Genomic DNA, 17,192 nt, shown 5'->3' on the forward strand with positions numbered 1-17,192 from the left:
TGTGTGTTTGTAGGGGTTGTTGTGGCATGGGCACGGCCACCAGTGCTCTGTCGGGTGCTAATAAAGAGTCTAATTAAGAAGAAAGCCTCAGTGTAATTCCTGACCCGTTACACTGGTGTCAGAAGTCAAACTAAGAAGTAAAAAAAAAAAAAAAGCTCTTTTAGCGCGTTGGCATTAGCGGTACATGTGCTAATTGCTGCCGGGGACCACATGTGATGATGCGTGACGGGGGACACCTGTTGGTGAACGGAGGGGAAGAGGAGTTTTCGCTGGCTCCTGAATACAGCTCGGAGTTTGCTGGCATGGAGGCCCGCCTGAAGCAGGAGATCAGACGGGTGTTGGAGGTGACGCCTGCCTGGGCAGAGGAGCTTATGAAGCTGTTGCAAGAGGCCACGCAGCGTGGAGAATGGCGGACGGAGGAGCCGCAAAGAGTTTGTTGGACTTGTGGGGGACATGCCACTGCGTTCCCGGGGGGCAGACCAGGGACGCAGAGCAGCGGTTCTGGGGGCGCCCGGGAGTCTGCTGGACGTGTGGGGCGTTCGGGCATCTAACCAGGGAGTGTCGGGAGGCTGTCAAGGACCTAGTCTCGGCTCCCAGACGTTTGGTGAGCTGCGCCACCAAACGTCTGGGAATTTCACTGTCAGAAACTGTCTGTCAGAGCCCGGCGAGAACGGCTGGCAGCAGACACGCCTACATTTATTATTAGAATTTTATTTGGTAGCGGCAATGCAATGTTTCATAGTTCCAATATAGAGCAAGACACCGATGTGCTGCAAAGAGAGTTTATACCTGTTGTTTATTTTACAATAATGTTTCCTACCCGGAAGTGGTCCGCTTGCTACTGTGAGTCATCAGCAGGCTCTGTAATGTAGCCTCGGGAGTCTGGCTTATCGCTGGGGGAAAGACCTCTAGCCGCCGGGGCCGGATGAAACACGTCCTATTAACAGGTTATGTTTGTTTCTAAGTGATTAATATGTTTCTCCGCAAACGCGGCAATGTTTTGCGAGACACCGGTTCTGCATGAGATCTGCCCCCAGAAAGCAGGCCCGCCCACAACACTCATGATTGGTTCTCCAATGCAAGGCTTCCAACAGCGCCACCTAACGCTATGCAAAGATTTAAATAGTAATATTCTCAGTCTTACAGGAGTGAAACGGATTAAGACTGAGGGCTGAGTCTATCAAGGACCTAGTCTCATCTACATCTGCCTGTAACTCTTGTCTGGAAAGTCCCGCGAGACTTTCCAGACAAGGGTTGGGTCTCTCACTGACCCGACAGGCAAAAATGGGCTGCCTGTAACTAGTGAAAAGAGCGAGGGGGAGAAATGCAGTCTGATCGTTCCTTAGGGAACAGTTTATGACGATATGCGTCGAAAACGGGAATAAAAATATTTATTTAAATTGAGGAAAAGCATGCTGCCACTTGGCCCTCACGGAGCTCCATTCTAGGAGTGGCTTGGACGCTATTGATCTCAAAACAACGCCTAGGACGACAAAAACGCTGCGGAGATCACTGGGTGAGTCGTCAGATCATAATTAATGTGAGGAGAGGGCTGCAGGTTAAAAACAAAAAGAAATTCTCCTTTAAAAGGTTAAAAGGTTAGGTATCCATTTGAGATATTCCTACTTTCATTTTGGGGCTTCCAGCATAATTATGCTTGTCCTTTTATACCTGAGTACCCACTTCTCAGCAGCTGCCAGGAGGCTCTGATGAGGAACATTGACTAGGTAAACATAAATGCACGCACACGATGCTGGTGTGTGTGTCTTGGGACTCAATTTGTCATCATTTTCCTCTGAAGTATTTCCAGCTGCACCAAGACAGCATGTGGGAGGCATTGCACATTCTTGTAAAACAAACAAACAAACAGAAGGACTGAAGTGAATGGAACCCAGGCCGTAACAGAGTTGAACTCTCTGAACAGCCCAATGTGATTATTATAGCTAAAAAGTGGCTTCAGAAAAGCAGAGCAGGTGAAGGTCACCCTACACACCCATGCAGCTTGCTGAGGCCTTGCACAGTGATGCACAGAGCCAGCAGGAACACTCCTGGTTGGACTCCTGTTCCCTCACATGGCTCAGTCAGCTCTTCCAGCGTGTCACTGGCTGAGCAGAGGATCTTCACCACCCAGCTCAACTCTCCAGCATCTGGACGGGAGCCAGGAGAACACTGACCCTGCTCCTTCAGGTTGCTCACCTGGCAGACAAGAGAGAAAATAATGCCGTTATTAATGTCCAGTATGTCCATATGTATAAAGTCATGAATACCATATTAATACTAATACTAATTAATAATAATCACAATACTTGTGCAAACTTTAAAGGGACAGTCCACCCTTGGACACTGACACAGTTTAATTGATGACGTTGAACACATTCCACAGGTTATTTTGTGATGAAGTGTAATTAGCTTTTTTGTTGTACCCACTTTTCCTAAACATGACTTCTTCTGCTTCAGTTATTTCCTAAGTTTCCCAGTTGCCACACCCCTTACTCACATTCCAACATATCTGGTGTTCTGCTGGTTTAGAGAGTAGTGAGGCCACACCCCTTACTCACATTCCAACATATCTGGTGTTCTGCTGGTTTAGAGAGTAGTGAGGCCACACCCCTTACTCACATTCCAACATATCTGGTGTTCTGCTGGTTTAGAGAGTAGTGAGGCCACACCCCTTACTCACATTCCAACATATCTGGTGTTCTGCTGGTTTAGAGAGTAGTGAGGCCACACCCCTTACTCACATTCCAACATATCTGGTGTTCTGCTGGTTTAGAGAGTAGTGAGGCCACACCCCTTACTCACATTCCAACATATCTGGTGTTCTGCTGGTTTAGAGAGTAGTGAGGCCACACCCCTTACTCACATTCCAACATATCTGGTGTTCTGCTGGTTTATAGAGTAGTGAGGCCACACCCCTTACTCACATTCCAACATATCTGGTGTTCTGCTGGTTTAGAGAGTAGTGAGGCCACACCCCTTACTCACATTCCAACATATCTGGTGTTCTGCTGGTTTATAGAGTAGTGAGGCCACACCCCTTACTCACATTCCAACATATCTGGTGTTCTGCTGGTTTATATAGTGAGGCCACACCCCTTACTCACATTCCAACATATCTGGTGTTCTGCTGGTTTATAGAGTAGTGAGGCCACACCCCTTACTCACATTCCAACATATCTGGTGTTCTGCTGGTTTATAGAGTAGTGAGGCCACACCCCTTACTCACATTCCAACATATCTGGTGTTCTGCTGGTTTATAGAGTAGTGAGGCCACACCCCTTACTCACATTCCAACATATCTGGTGTTCTGCTGGTTTATAGAGTAGTGAGGCCACACCCCTTACTCACATTCCAACATATCTGGTGTTCTGCTGGTTTATATAGTAGTGAGGCCACACCCCTTACTCACATTCCAACATATCTGGTGTTCTGCTGGTTTATAGAGTAGTGAGGCCACACCCCTTACTCACATTCCAACATATCTGGTGTTCTGCTGGTTTATAGAGTAGTGAGGCCACACCCCTTACTCACATTCCAACATATCTGGTGTTCTGCTGGTTTATAGAGTAGTGAGGCCACACCCCTTACTCACATTCCAACATATCTGGTGTTCTGCTGGTTTATAGAGTAGTGAGGCCACACCCCTTACTCACATTCCAACATATCTGGTGTTCTGCTGGTTTATAGAGTAGTGAGGCCACACCCCTTACTCACATTCCAACATATCTGGTGTTCTGCTGGTTTATATAGTGAGGCCACACCCCTTACTCACATTCCAACATATCTGGTGTTCTGCTGGTTTATAGAGTAGTGAGGCCACACCCCTTACTCACATTCCAACATATCTGGTGTTCTGCTGGTTTATAGAGTAGTGAGGCCACACCCCTTACTCACATTCCAACATATCTGGTGTTCTGCTGGTTTATAGAGTAGTGAGGCCACACCCCTTACTCACATTCCAACATATCTGGTGTTCTGCTGGTTTATAGAGTAGTGAGGCCACACCCCTTACTCACATTCCAACATATCTGGTGTTCTGCTGGTTTATAGAGTAGTGAGGCCACACCCCTTACTCACATTCCAACATATCTGGTGTTCTGCTGGTTTATAGAGTAGAGAGGCCACACCCCTTACTCACATTCCAACATATCTGGTGTTCTGCTGGTTTATAGAGTAGTGAGGCCACACCCCTTACTCACATTCCAACATATCTGGTGTTCTGCTGGTTTATAGAGTAGTGAGGCCACACCCCTTACTCACATTCCAACATATCTGGTGTTCTGCTGGTTTATAGAGTAGTGAGGCCACACCCCTTACTCACATTCCAACATATCTGGTGTTCTGCTGGTTTAGAGAGTAGTGAGGCCACACCCCTTACTCACATTCCAACATATCTGGTGTTCTGCTGGTTTAGAGAGTAGTGAGGCCACACCCCTTACTCACATTCCAACATATCTGGTGTTCTGCTGGTTTATAGAGTAGTGAGGCCACACCCCTTACTCACATTCCAACATATCTGGTGTTCTGCTGGTTTATAGAGTAGTGAGGCCACACCCCTTACTCACATTCCAACATATCTGGTGTTCTGCTGGTTTATAGAGTAGTGAGGCCACACCCCTTACTCACATTCCAACATATCTGGTGTTCTGCTGGTTTATAGAGTAGTGAGGCCACACCCCTTACTCACATTCCAACATATCTGGTGTTCTGCTGGTTTATAGAGTAGTGAGGCCACACCCCTTACTCACATTCCAACATATCTGGTGTTCTGCTGGTTTAGAGAGTAGTGAGGCCACACCCCTTACTCACATTCCAACATATCTGGTGTTCTGCTGGTTTAGAGAGTAGTGAGGCCACACCCCTTACTCACATTCCAACATATCTGGTGTTCTGCTGGTTTATAGAGTAGTGAGGCCACACCCCTTACTCACATTCCAACATATCTGGTGTTCTGCTGGTTTATAGAGTAGTGAGGCCACACCCCTTACTCACATTCCAACATATCTGGTGTTCTGCTGGTTTATAGAGTAGTGAGGCCACACCCCTTACTCACATTCCAACATATCTGGTGTTCTGCTGGTTTATAGAGTAGTGAGGCCACACCCCTTACTCACATTCCAACATATCTGGTGTTCTGCTGGTTTATAGAGTAGTGAGGCCACACCCCTTACTCACATTCCAACATATCTGGTGTTCTGCTGGTTTATATAGTGAGGCCACACCCCTTACTCACATTCCAACATATCTGGTGTTCTGCTGGTTTATAGAGTAGTGAGGCCACACCCCTTACTCACATTCCAACATATCTGGTGTTCTGCTGGTTTATAGAGTAGTGAGGCCACACCCCTTACTCACATTCCAACATATCTGGTGTTCTGCTGGTTTATAGAGTAGTGAGGCCACACCCCTTACTCACATTCCAACATATCTGGTGTTCTGCTGGTTTATAGAGTAGTGAGGCCACACCCCTTACTCACATTCCAACATATCTGGTGTTCTGCTGGTTTATAGAGTAGTGAGGCCACACCCCTTACTCACATTCCAACATATCTGGTGTTCTGCTGGTTTATAGAGTAGAGAGGCCACACCCCTTACTCACATTCCAACATATCTGGTGTTCTGCTGGTTTATAGAGTAGTGAGGCCACACCCCTTACTCACATTCCAACATATCTGGTGTTCTGCTGGTTTATAGAGTAGTGAGGCCACACCCCTTACTCACATTCCAACATATCTGGTGTTCTGCTGGTTTAGAGAGTAGTGAGGCCACACCCCTTACTCACATTCCAACATATCTGGTGTTCTGCTGGTTTAGAGAGTAGTGAGGCCACACCCCTTACTCACATTCCAACATATCTGGTGTTCTGCTGGTTTAGAGAGTAGTGAGGCCACACCCCTTACTCACATTCCAACATATCTGGTGTTCTGCTGGTTTATAGAGTAGTGAGGCCACACCCCTTACTCACATTCCAACATATCTGGTGTTCTGCTGGTTTATAGAGTAGTGAGGCCACACCCCTTACTCACATTCCAACATATCTGGTGTTCTGCTGGTTTATAGAGTAGTGAGGCCACACCCCTTACTCACATTCCAACATATCTGGTGTTCTGCTGGTTTATAGAGTAGTGAGGCCACACCCCTTACTCACATTCCAACATATCTGGTGTTCTGCTGGTTTATAGAGTAGTGAGGCCACACCCCTTACTCACATTCCAACATATCTGGTGTTCTGCTGGTTTATAGAGTAGTGAGGCCACACCCCTTACTCACATTCCAACATATCTGGTGTTCTGCTGGTTTATATAGTGAGGCCACACCCCTTACTCACATTCCAACATATCTGGTGTTCTGCTGGTTTATAGAGTAGTGAGGCCACACCCCTTACTCACATTCCAACATATCTGGTGTTCTGCTGGTTTATAGAGTAGTGAGGCCACACCCCTTACTCACATTCCAACATATCTGGTGTTCTGCTGGTTTATAGAGTAGTGAGGCCACACCCCTTACTCACATTCCAACATATCTGGTGTTCTGCTGGTTTATAGAGTAGTGAGGCCACACCCCTTACTCACATTCCAACATATCTGGTGTTCTGCTGGTTTATAGAGTAGTGAGGCCACACCCCTTACTCACATTCCAACATATCTGGTGTTCTGCTGGTTTATAGAGTAGAGAGGCCACACCCCTTACTCACATTCCAACATATCTGGTGTTCTGCTGGTTTATAGAGTAGTGAGGCCACACCTCTTACTCACATTCCAACATATCTGGTGTTCTGCTGGTTTATAGAGTAGTGAGGCCACACCCCTTACTCACATTCCAACATATCTGGTGTTCTGCTGGTTTAGAGAGTAGTGAGGCCACACCCCTTACTCACATTCCAACATATCTGGTGTTCTGCTGGTTTAGAGAGTAGTGAGGCCACACCCCTTACTCACATTCCAACATATCTGGTGTTCTGCTGGTTTAGAGAGTAGTGAGGCCACACCCCTTACTCACATTCCAACATATCTGGTGTTCTGCTGGTTTATAGAGTAGTGAGGCCACACCCCTTACTCACATTCCAACATATCTGGTGTTCTGCTGGTTTATAGAGTAGTGAGGCCACACCCCTTACTCACATTCCAACATATCTGGTGTTCTGCTGGTTTATAGAGTAGTGAGGCCACACCCCTTACTCACATTCCAACATATCTGGTGTTCTGCTGGTTTATAGAGTAGTGAGGCCACACCCCTTACTCACATTCCAACATATCTGGTGTTCTGCTGGTTTATAGAGTAGTGAGGCCACACCCCTTACTCACATTCCAACATATCTGGTGTTCTGCTGGTTTAGAGAGTAGTGAGGCCACACCCCTTACTCACATTCCAACATATCTGGTGTTCTGCTGGTTTAGAGAGTAGTGAGGCCACACCCCTTACTCACATTCCAACATATCTGGTGTTCTGCTGGTTTATAGAGTAGTGAGGCCACACCCCTTACTCACATTCCAACATATCTGGTGTTCTGCTGGTTTATAGAGTAGTGAGGCCACACCCCTTACTCACATTCCAACATATCTGGTGTTCTGCTGGTTTATAGAGTAGTGAGGCCACACCCCTTACTCACATTCCAACATATCTGGTGTTCTGCTGGTTTATAGAGTAGTGAGGCCACACCCCTTACTCACATTCCAACATATCTGGTGTTCTGCTGGTTTATAGAGTAGTGAGGCCACACCCCTTACTCACATTCCAACATATCTGGTGTTCTGCTGGTTTATAGAGTAGTGAGGCCACACCCCTTACTCACATTCCAACATATCTGGTGTTCTGCTGGTTTATAGAGTAGTGAGGCCACACCCCTTACTCACATTCCAACATATCTGGTGTTCTGCTGGTTTATAGAGTAGTGAGGCCACACCCCTTACTCACATTCCAACATATCTGGTGTTCTGCTGGTTTATAGAGTAGTGAGGCCACACCCCTTACTCACATTCCAACATATCTGGTGTTCTGCTGGTTTATAGAGTAGTGAGGCCACACCCCTTACTCACATTCCAACATATCTGGTGTTCTGCTGGTTTATAGAGTAGTGAGGCCACACCCCTTACTCACATTCCAACATATCTGGTGTTCTGCTGGTTTATAGAGTAGTGAGGCCACACCCCTTACTCACATTCCAACATATCTGGTGTTCTGCTGGTTTATAGAGTAGTGAGGCCACACCCCTTACTCACATTCCAACATATCTGGTGTTCTGCTGGTTTATAGAGTAGTGAGGCCACACCCCTTACTCACATTCCAACATATCTGGTGTTCTGCTGGTTTATAGAGTAGTGAGGCCACACCCCTTACTCACATTCCAACATATCTGGTGTTCTGCTGGTTTATAGAGTAGTGAGGCCACACCCCTTACTCACATTCCAACATATCTGGTGTTCTGCTGGTTTATAGAGTAGTGAGGCCACACCCCTTACTCACATTCCAACATATCTGGTGTTCTGCTGGTTTATAGAGTAGTGAGGCCACACCCCTTACTCACATTCCAACATATCTGGTGTTCTGCTGGTTTATAGAGTAGTGAGGCCACACCCCTTACTCACATTCCAACATATCTGGTGTTCTGCTGGTTTATAGAGTAGTGAGGCCACACCCCTTACTCACATTCCAACATATCTGGTGTTCTGCTGGTTTATAGAGTAGTGAGGCCACACCCCTTACTCACATTCCAACATATCTGGTGTTCTGCTGGTTTATAGAGTAGTGAGGCCACACCCCTTACTCACATTCCAACATATCTGGTGTTCTGCTGGTTTATAGAGTAGTGAGGCCACACCCCTTACTCACATTCCAACATATCTGGTGTTCTGCTGGTTTATAGAGTAGTGAGGCCACACCCCTTACTCACATTCCAACATATCTGGTGTTCTGCTGGTTTATAGAGTAGTGAGGCCACACCCCTTACTCACATTCCAACATATCTGGTGTTCTGCTGGTTTATAGAGTAGTGAGGCCACACCCCTTACTCACATTCCAACATATCTGGTGTTCTGCTGGTTTATAGAGTAGTGAGGCCACACCCCTTACTCACATTCCAACATATCTGGTGTTCTGCTGGTTTAGAGAGTAGTGAGGCCACACCCCTTACTCACATTCCAACATATCTGGTGTTCTGCTGGTTTATAGAGTAGTGAGGCCACACCCCTTACTCACATTCCAACATATCTGGTGTTCTGCTGGTTTAGAGAGTAGTGAGGCCACACCCCTTACTCACATTCCAACATATCTGGTGTTCTGCTGGTTTATAGAGTAGTGAGGCCACACCCCTTACTCACATTCCAACATATCTGGTGTTCTGCTGGTTTATAGAGTAGTGAGGCCACACCCCTTACTCACATTCCAACATATCTGGTGTTCTGCTGGTTTATAGAGTAGTGAGGCCACACCCCTTACTCACATTCCAACATATCTGGTGTTCTGCTGGTTTAGAGAGTAGTGAGGCCACACCCCTTACTCACATTCCAACATATCTGGTGTTCTGCTGGTTTATAGAGTAGTGAGGCCACACCCCTTACTCACATTCCAACATATCTGGTGTTCTGCTGGTTTATAGAGTAGTGAGGCCACACCCCTTACTCACATTCCAACATATCTGGTGTTCTGCTGGTTTATAGAGTAGTGAGGCCACACCCCTTACTCACATTCCAACATATCTGGTGTTCTGCTGGTTTATAGAGTAGTGAGGCTACTGTCAGTGGAGAAATTGCTATCTTGATCTCTTCTATGATGGATTTCTCCCTGTATGAGTGTTGAATGTCTAGTTTAGACAGTTTAACCTCAGCTATGTGTATCAAATGATCTTTTGATTGTGTTTTCGTGTGTTTCTTCCACCAAGGACCACAATGGAACTTCTATTATTATTATTTTCCTATGTATTTTCTCTATTTTGCAAATCAACTCAACAAAGAGGATACTGATGTTGGCAATAGAATAGATAGACACACCAGTGTGTTGAGGCTTCTCAGGATGCCACCACTGCACTTGGTCAGCTCTGATGGGATTGGGTACGGCAGTGCTGCACACAAAAAACAATTGATTTAAAAGCATATTGTAAATTAGCAATTGATTTGCTCAAAAAGACACACACACACACACACACACACACACACACACACACACACACACATTTAGAGTTGACTCACTGTCCATTGCGCTGACCAGTAGGTGAGCAGCTTTCAGGAAAGAGAGCGGGTTGCTCGTCCCAATGAGCAGTTGCACTATATCACGGGCCACCTGTTTCTTTGGTACAGAAGTGTCACCATCACACAAGTTCTCCAGCTGAGACACAGTGGGGGGGTTGCAGGGAGGAGGGAGTGTGGTTTGGAGAGCAGAGAGAGAAAACACAAAGACCATTAGCTCAAGGTTGCTATCCTTCAGCACAGCCGTATCATCATGATAGGGAGGTATAGGTGAATGTCACTCTTACCGTGTCCTCTAGCTCTGTTAGATCATCTCCATCATCCAGAAGCTCACAGAGTTTCTGAAGCAAAGCAGAGCGGCTTGACTGTCGCAGCTCATCCAGAGGTTGGAGCATTTCCTCTTTCTTCTGTAACTCTAAAGGTGGCAGAGAGACAGGTGTAACTCTAAAGGTGACAGAGAGACAGGTGTAACTCTAAAGGTGACAGAGAGACAGGTGTAACTCTAAAGGTGACAGAGAGACAGGTGTAACTCTAAAGGTGACAGAGAGATAGGTGTAACTCTAAAGGTGACAGAGAGACAGGTGTAACTCTAAAGGTGACAGAGAGACAGGTGTAACTCTAAAGGTGACAGAGAGACAGGTGTTACTCTAAAGGTGACAGAGAGACAGGTGTTACTCTAAAGGTGACAGAGAGACAGGTGTTACTCTAAAGGTGACAGAGAGACAGGTGTTACTCTAAAGGTGACAGAGAGACAGGTGTTACTCTAAAGGTGACAGAGAGACAGGTGTTACTCTAAAGGTGACAGAGAGACAGGTGTTACTCTAAAGGTGACAGAGAGACAGGTGTTACTCTAAAGGTGACAGAGAGACAGGTGTAACTCTAAAGGTGACAGAGAGACAGGTGTTACTCTAAAGGTGACAGAGAGACAGGTGTTACTCTAAAGGTGACAGAGAGACAGGTGTTACTCTAAAGGTGACAGAGAGACAGGTGTTACTCTAAAGGTGACAGAGAGACAGGTGGGGGAATGCAATTTTAGATTGCAAGCACATGCACATGTAGGGTCCAGAAGGGGCTTGAGGCAGTCCTAAAGATAAAGTGCCCTCTTTAAAATAAGTATGGTGGTGGCCGCAGACCCAAAATTATGGTCAGGAGCCACCACTGCTACGCACACACACACACACACACACACACACACACACACACACACACACACACACACACACACACGGCTCGCACGCACGCATGCATGTGCACACACACATACACTCACTCACCATCTTGCACTTGACGGAGAGTTTGAAAGGGATTCTGGGATGTTTTGTCCAACACCTCTGGGTCAATTTTGAGATTGCCTGTAAGAGGAGGAGAACTTGACTGAACTAGAGCTTGAGAACCTACTGAGAAAACTAACAAACTAGAGTCAAAAATGAAGAAAACGTCCCCACCGGGGTCAGGATCCTGCAATACAGTCTGGCCTACAGACGATGATTACCGTACTATTCTTTCTGTTTAGGAGAAGAAAACTATAGATAATTAGCAGAATTATGGGTCAGTTATAAATCAATTTGAAGTCAAACAAAAGTGGAAGAGTGGATGGAAAAGAATATGTATATCTACACTTTAGTGCCACAAATGAATCAAAAAGCCTGATAGTACAAGAAGCAGCACACCCGGACACACTAAAAGGTAAGGTACATAAGAAAAGAAAATGTGAACTGGATTTATTGATGAGAAATCAGGCCAAGGTCAAGGTCTAGCTTTAGATTATTAATCTGATGACAAAAGTTTGCTACATGCATAAAAAAAACAATGAGTGAATACATACAGTTCATACTTTTATCAGAGTCCACAGGACTGCAGTCTGCCTCCAGGAGATACACTACAATGACACATCAGACACACACACACACACACACACACACACACACACACACACACACACACACACACACACACGCATGCAAACACACACATAACCCCACACACAAAATTGTACAGGATTTCTCAATGTTCCGCGCACTCAACTTCTAGTTTATGTATTTTCAAATGTGTGTGTGTGTGTGTGTCTGTGTGTGTGTGTGTGTGTGTGTGTGTGTGTGGGGGGGGGGGGGGGGGGGGGGGGGGGGGGGTGCATGCTCAGTTGACCAATTGTGTGCCATCACTCATCACATCATAATTGCGCGAGTGACATCACTGCTCACAATTGCTGATTTATGACATCACCCGGGCTGATCATGCTCAGTTGAGCAAATGTGGGATGCCGCGCCGCTGTGGAATGCTCTCGCATTTATAGTAGTAAGATTTACATCATAACTGACTTATAGATGTTGAATAGTTTGTGTGTGTTCTGTTGTGTTTCTCTGCACTTACATTCAGATGACGTAAAGCTTCCATGATCTGTTACACACACATACACGCACAGAGAGAGAGAGAAAAGAAAGTGTAAAGACAGGATTTGTTGACGACAAGAAAGATAGTCTATGACTCAGTATCCTCTGTAATTAAGGCTGACCATTGCACTTGCTCATCTACAATGACATATACAAAACTGCATACATATTTCCTTGTTATCATGACAAAGAAATGTGGTTGCTCTCTCTCTCACCCCCCCCCACACACACACACACACACACACACACTCTCTCTCTCTCTCTCTTACCTTTCTTTTCAAGTGGTAATTTCTCCTCAATTCTTACACGCCTGAGGCTGTAACCAACAACACTTTTTTCTGGGATTGTATAGGAAGTCTTGCCATTAGTTTTGCCACCCTGAAACAAATGTAATGGAAATAAACAGCATAACCAGACACACAGTAGCAAACTATCAACTATTCTAACCCTTCTCTCTTTTGTGTTTCCCTGTTACTCTCTTTCTCTGAGGATACTAACAGCTAAAACATAATGTGATATTATCAGGCATTGAGGCAATGTGTTACTTTCTTGGACTAAATTTAGCATAGGTATGGGATCCAGCATCCAGCTGAAGCATTCAGAACTTCCTCCTCAGAAAACCTCCTTCCTGCAGATACTGGCAGTTAAATCATTTTTACTCATATTGTTGAGGCATAGTACCGCAGGGATGACGTAATTTTGTAGCCTTACCCAGAAATCGCCGCCATGTTAGTTCATAATAGGAAAAGACTGGGATTTTAGTATGGGGATTTTTGCAGCACTTTTAAGATGTGTCATGGCGGTGTTGTAGTTGCAGTTTATTTCGTGTAAAGGCGGCAGGGCTGATCAGTGAGAATCAGGAGGGGAACAGCTTTGTGACGCCACATCTTAAAGTTGAGCCTGCTGCAGGTGTTGATCACCTAATTCAAAGAAACATCTGTGAAGGCATTATCCCAATAACATGCCAGCACTCGCACAAACCCCCCGCAAGCCCCCCATGTTCTCTATTCTGTATTGATGTAGTGCTCCCTCTCCCTCTCTCATGAAATAGACCACGCCCATCAGCTCTCCATTCACTTCCATACACCAGCGTCATTTTCCTTGAATTAAACATAGCTAAAAGCTGTTGTGTGGTGGGCTGCGCCGACAACAAATGTAAAAGATTGCCAATTCAAGTTTTTTTGTACTCCCGAGCAAAACAAGGAAGCCATTGAGAATTGGCGAGAAGAAAAATGTGGATCTAGCCGTTCATCTTCCATATATATGATCTTTGTGTGCAACACATGACAAGTCATAGGAGAACGCCAGGAGGGCAGTTTTTGTTTCCCCCAGTTTTGGGAGTGGTTTCTGAATGATGACGTGCTCCGCAGTGTCTCTATTACATACAAACACTCACCAGATGACATCCAAAAACTCTGTTCACTCCTGCACTGAAGAAGCCTTCCTTTTTTGTGCACAATTCAATCTTGCAATCGCTGGAAGTGTAGATGATTTCTGTGGCAGCATGCACCTTTTTCTCCCTCAGGGCAGTCAGTAAATCCTTTCTCCCTTTTGTTATGTTTACTCTTGCCTTCCTGGGAACAGAAAGTAGACATGCGGGAGGTAAAGGATTGAGGTAATGACATCTGTGATTATTGTAAGCACACAATAATGTGTGGTATTTAGTATAATAGAGATCAAGTCCCTACTGTGTTAACTCTTGATTACAGTAAGATTAAGTATGGCCCTAACTTCCTCAAATTATGAAAGGATTACTCACTTCAGATCAAAACAAATATTCAGAACGATTGTGACTTTGTCAGACTTTCCCTATGTCTTGTCCCCTCAGGTTCCTCATGTTCCTCCAGTCTGTGTCTTGTTAGTAATAATCACCCAGCTGTTTCCCATGTGTAGTCACTTCCCTCTGTGTATTTAGGTTCCTGTTCACCTCTCAGTCTTTGTCTGGTCATCAGCAAGTTCATGTGTGTTGTGTTCATGTTACCTGTCATTATGTTACCCGTTTCATTAAATATACCCGGTGTTCGGTTTATTCATCATCCGCCTCGGCTCCTGCTGTTCTGCAATTGGGTCCTCTACACCAGTGGTTCTCAAATGAGGATCCGTGGCACTTTGCCAGGGGGTCCGTGAAAAGTTTTCAACTATTTTCTTTTTTTTTTATTAAAAAAAAAATGCTACATGTTACTTATTCCTTCTCAAACTACTTCCTACATGGTGCTAGTCTATCAAAATATCTTGGCTGTCATTGATTGTGTTGCATAGTGCTTTTCTGTACTGTTGACAAATTGTGATATTGTAAGTCGCTTTGGACAAAACAAAAGTGTCTGCTAAATGACGTAATGTAAATGTAATGTAATAAAAAAGAAATATATTTTTTTTTTGCAAAATCTTCATAGTTCAACAAAAATTGTTTATGCTTTAAATCTAAAATGGTTCATGAATTACATTCTAATAACAAACCTATCAAATTAAAAGTCAAGCACGTTACCGTTGGAAACAATTACTGGTAAGCTTAGCCCAAAATCACAAATCAGAATGAGGGGGTCCCCGGTATATTTTTATTTTCTATCTTGTAAGGCAGTGGTTCTCAAATGGGGGTCCGCGGACCCCCAGGGGTCCGTGGCACTTTGCCAGGGGGTCCGCGAAAAGTTTGCAAGTAAAAAAAAAAAAAAAAAATTATTAAAAAATAAAATGCTACATGTTACTTATTCCTTCTCAAAATACTTCCTACATGGTGCTAGTCTATCAAAATATCTTGGCTGTCATTGATTGTGTTGCATAGTGGTTTTCTGTACTGTTGACAAATTGTGATATTGTAAGTCGCTTTGGACAAAACAAAAGTTTCTGCTAAATGATGCAATGTAAATGTAATGTAATAAAAAAAAAAAAATTTTTTTTTTTGCAAAATCTTCATAGTTCAACGAAAATAGTTTATGCTTTAAATCTAAAATGGTTCATGGATTACATTCTAATAACAAACCTATCAAATTAAAAGTCAAGCACGTTACCGTGGAAACAATCAAGCTTAGCCCAAAATCACAAATCAGAATGAGGGGGTCCCCGGTATGTTTTCTATCTTGTAAGGGGTCCTTGGCTGAAAAACATTTGAGAACCTCTGTTGTAAGGGGTCCTTGGCTGAAAGAAAGAAGAGGAAGTCCGCACACTGTTGACGCTCCAGCGACCACAATTTTATTTAAGGCTCACACTGAGCCTTAAATAAAATTGTGGTCGCTGGAGCGTCAACAGTGTGCGGACTTCCTCTTCTTTCTATGGTGTGTATTTTTGAGTCCAGCACCTGCAAATTTTTACGGAGATGTGCGTGCTTCCCTTTTTGTTCTGAGTCCTTGGCTGAAAAACATTTGAGAACCTCTGCTCTACACCACTCACCATGACAGGAACTAGTTTACACTAAGGGCCAGAATTCCATAACTACTAGAATGGCCGTAAGTGGTGATTTTGACCATATTCCAAACTCTACAATCTCTTGTGATAAATACGCAATTGAGAGATTAATGCATTTATTGTTATTTATTGCAAAAAAGTGCATTTAACCAGTTTAAAGAAGTGCCAGAATTTCATAACTACTAGAACGGCCGTAAGCTGTCATTTTGACCGCTAGATTCCAACCTCTCTAATCTCTCATGGCGAATACGCAATTGAGAGATTAATGCATTATTGTCTTAAGATATTTTAGTTATAATAGTTCAGTAGAAAATCAGTGAAGTAACAATACTTCTATTCTTTCCACCACGATAGATAGATAGATAGATAGATAGATAGATAGATAGATAGATAGATAGATAGATAGATAGATAGATAGATAGATAGAAGCATACCCGTCTATGCAGCATTGGTTCAGGTAGCTGATGTCTGCACTTTCTATCTTCAGGTTGCCAAATGATTGTTGTCTTGTCTCTTGCCATTCTGCTGTGGCCTTGAGCTCTGCTGCTGCCTCCTTAATGGTTCCTGTAATAGCAGCATCCACTTCATCCTGCCTTGCGTCGCTATGATCCTTTATGTAATCCTTTGGTTTGACATCTGGGCAGAGAGAAGGGGAGAATGATGGAGGTTGTATTTCTGTACAAAGTTTGCATTGTGTGTGTGTGTGTGTGTGTGTGTGTGTGTGTGTGTGTGTGTGTGTGTGTGTGTGTGTGTGTGTGTGTGTGTGTGTGTGTGTACCTTCAATGGGGATTTTGGGTTCTAGGATATCATAATAGGTGGAGTCCAGGACCTTGTATTTTGAGAAAAGACCTTGTTTGACCAGTCTCAGGGGCTGCTCTCTCAGTTTCTGGCTGTCACGTATACCTTCAACACGGATGAAATCTCCCTTTGGTTCCACTCGATTCATCAACTCCCTGGTTGCGTCACGAAACGACATCTTCAGATGGGGACAAAATCGAAGAGAGTGAAAAACGTTCCCCTCCTGCCACATGCGCAGCCAGTTTACCATGATTTCCCAATGTTTACAGATACATGTTTACATGTGTAGCCTACTCTACATCATGGCTATTGACCTTATGTAAAAGAGACAGTCTGGCTTGAGACTAACAGGAAGTGTAAACACAATTGGAAGTTCACAGCACTATGGCCTTCGTCAGGGTAAAAGTGCCGAAACGCGTAGGCA

General features: G+C 44.5%; 1 protein-coding gene across 1 annotated transcript; it reads right to left on the bottom strand.

The window, feature by feature from the left end:
• Positions 1-1,980: 1,980 nt before the first annotated feature.
• LOC310777849 (gasdermin-A-like) lies at positions 1,981-16,946 on the bottom strand (the record flags this gene model as incomplete). Its single annotated transcript, XM_083638200.1, has 11 exons — positions 1,981-2,196; positions 9,987-10,057; positions 10,185-10,320; positions 10,469-10,596; positions 11,456-11,533; positions 12,016-12,060; positions 12,552-12,578; positions 12,841-12,949; positions 13,968-14,145; positions 16,405-16,606; positions 16,748-16,946. 11 exons carry the CDS (start codon positions 16,944-16,946, stop codon positions 1,981-1,983), a joined length of 1,389 nt encoding a protein of 462 aa, XP_083494326.1.
• Positions 16,947-17,192: the final 246 nt, after the last annotated feature.

This window comes from Poromitra crassiceps (genome assembly GCF_964638095.1).
Source record: "Poromitra crassiceps genome assembly, chromosome: 6".
Lineage (NCBI taxonomy): Eukaryota > Metazoa > Chordata > Actinopteri > Beryciformes > Melamphaidae > Poromitra > Poromitra crassiceps.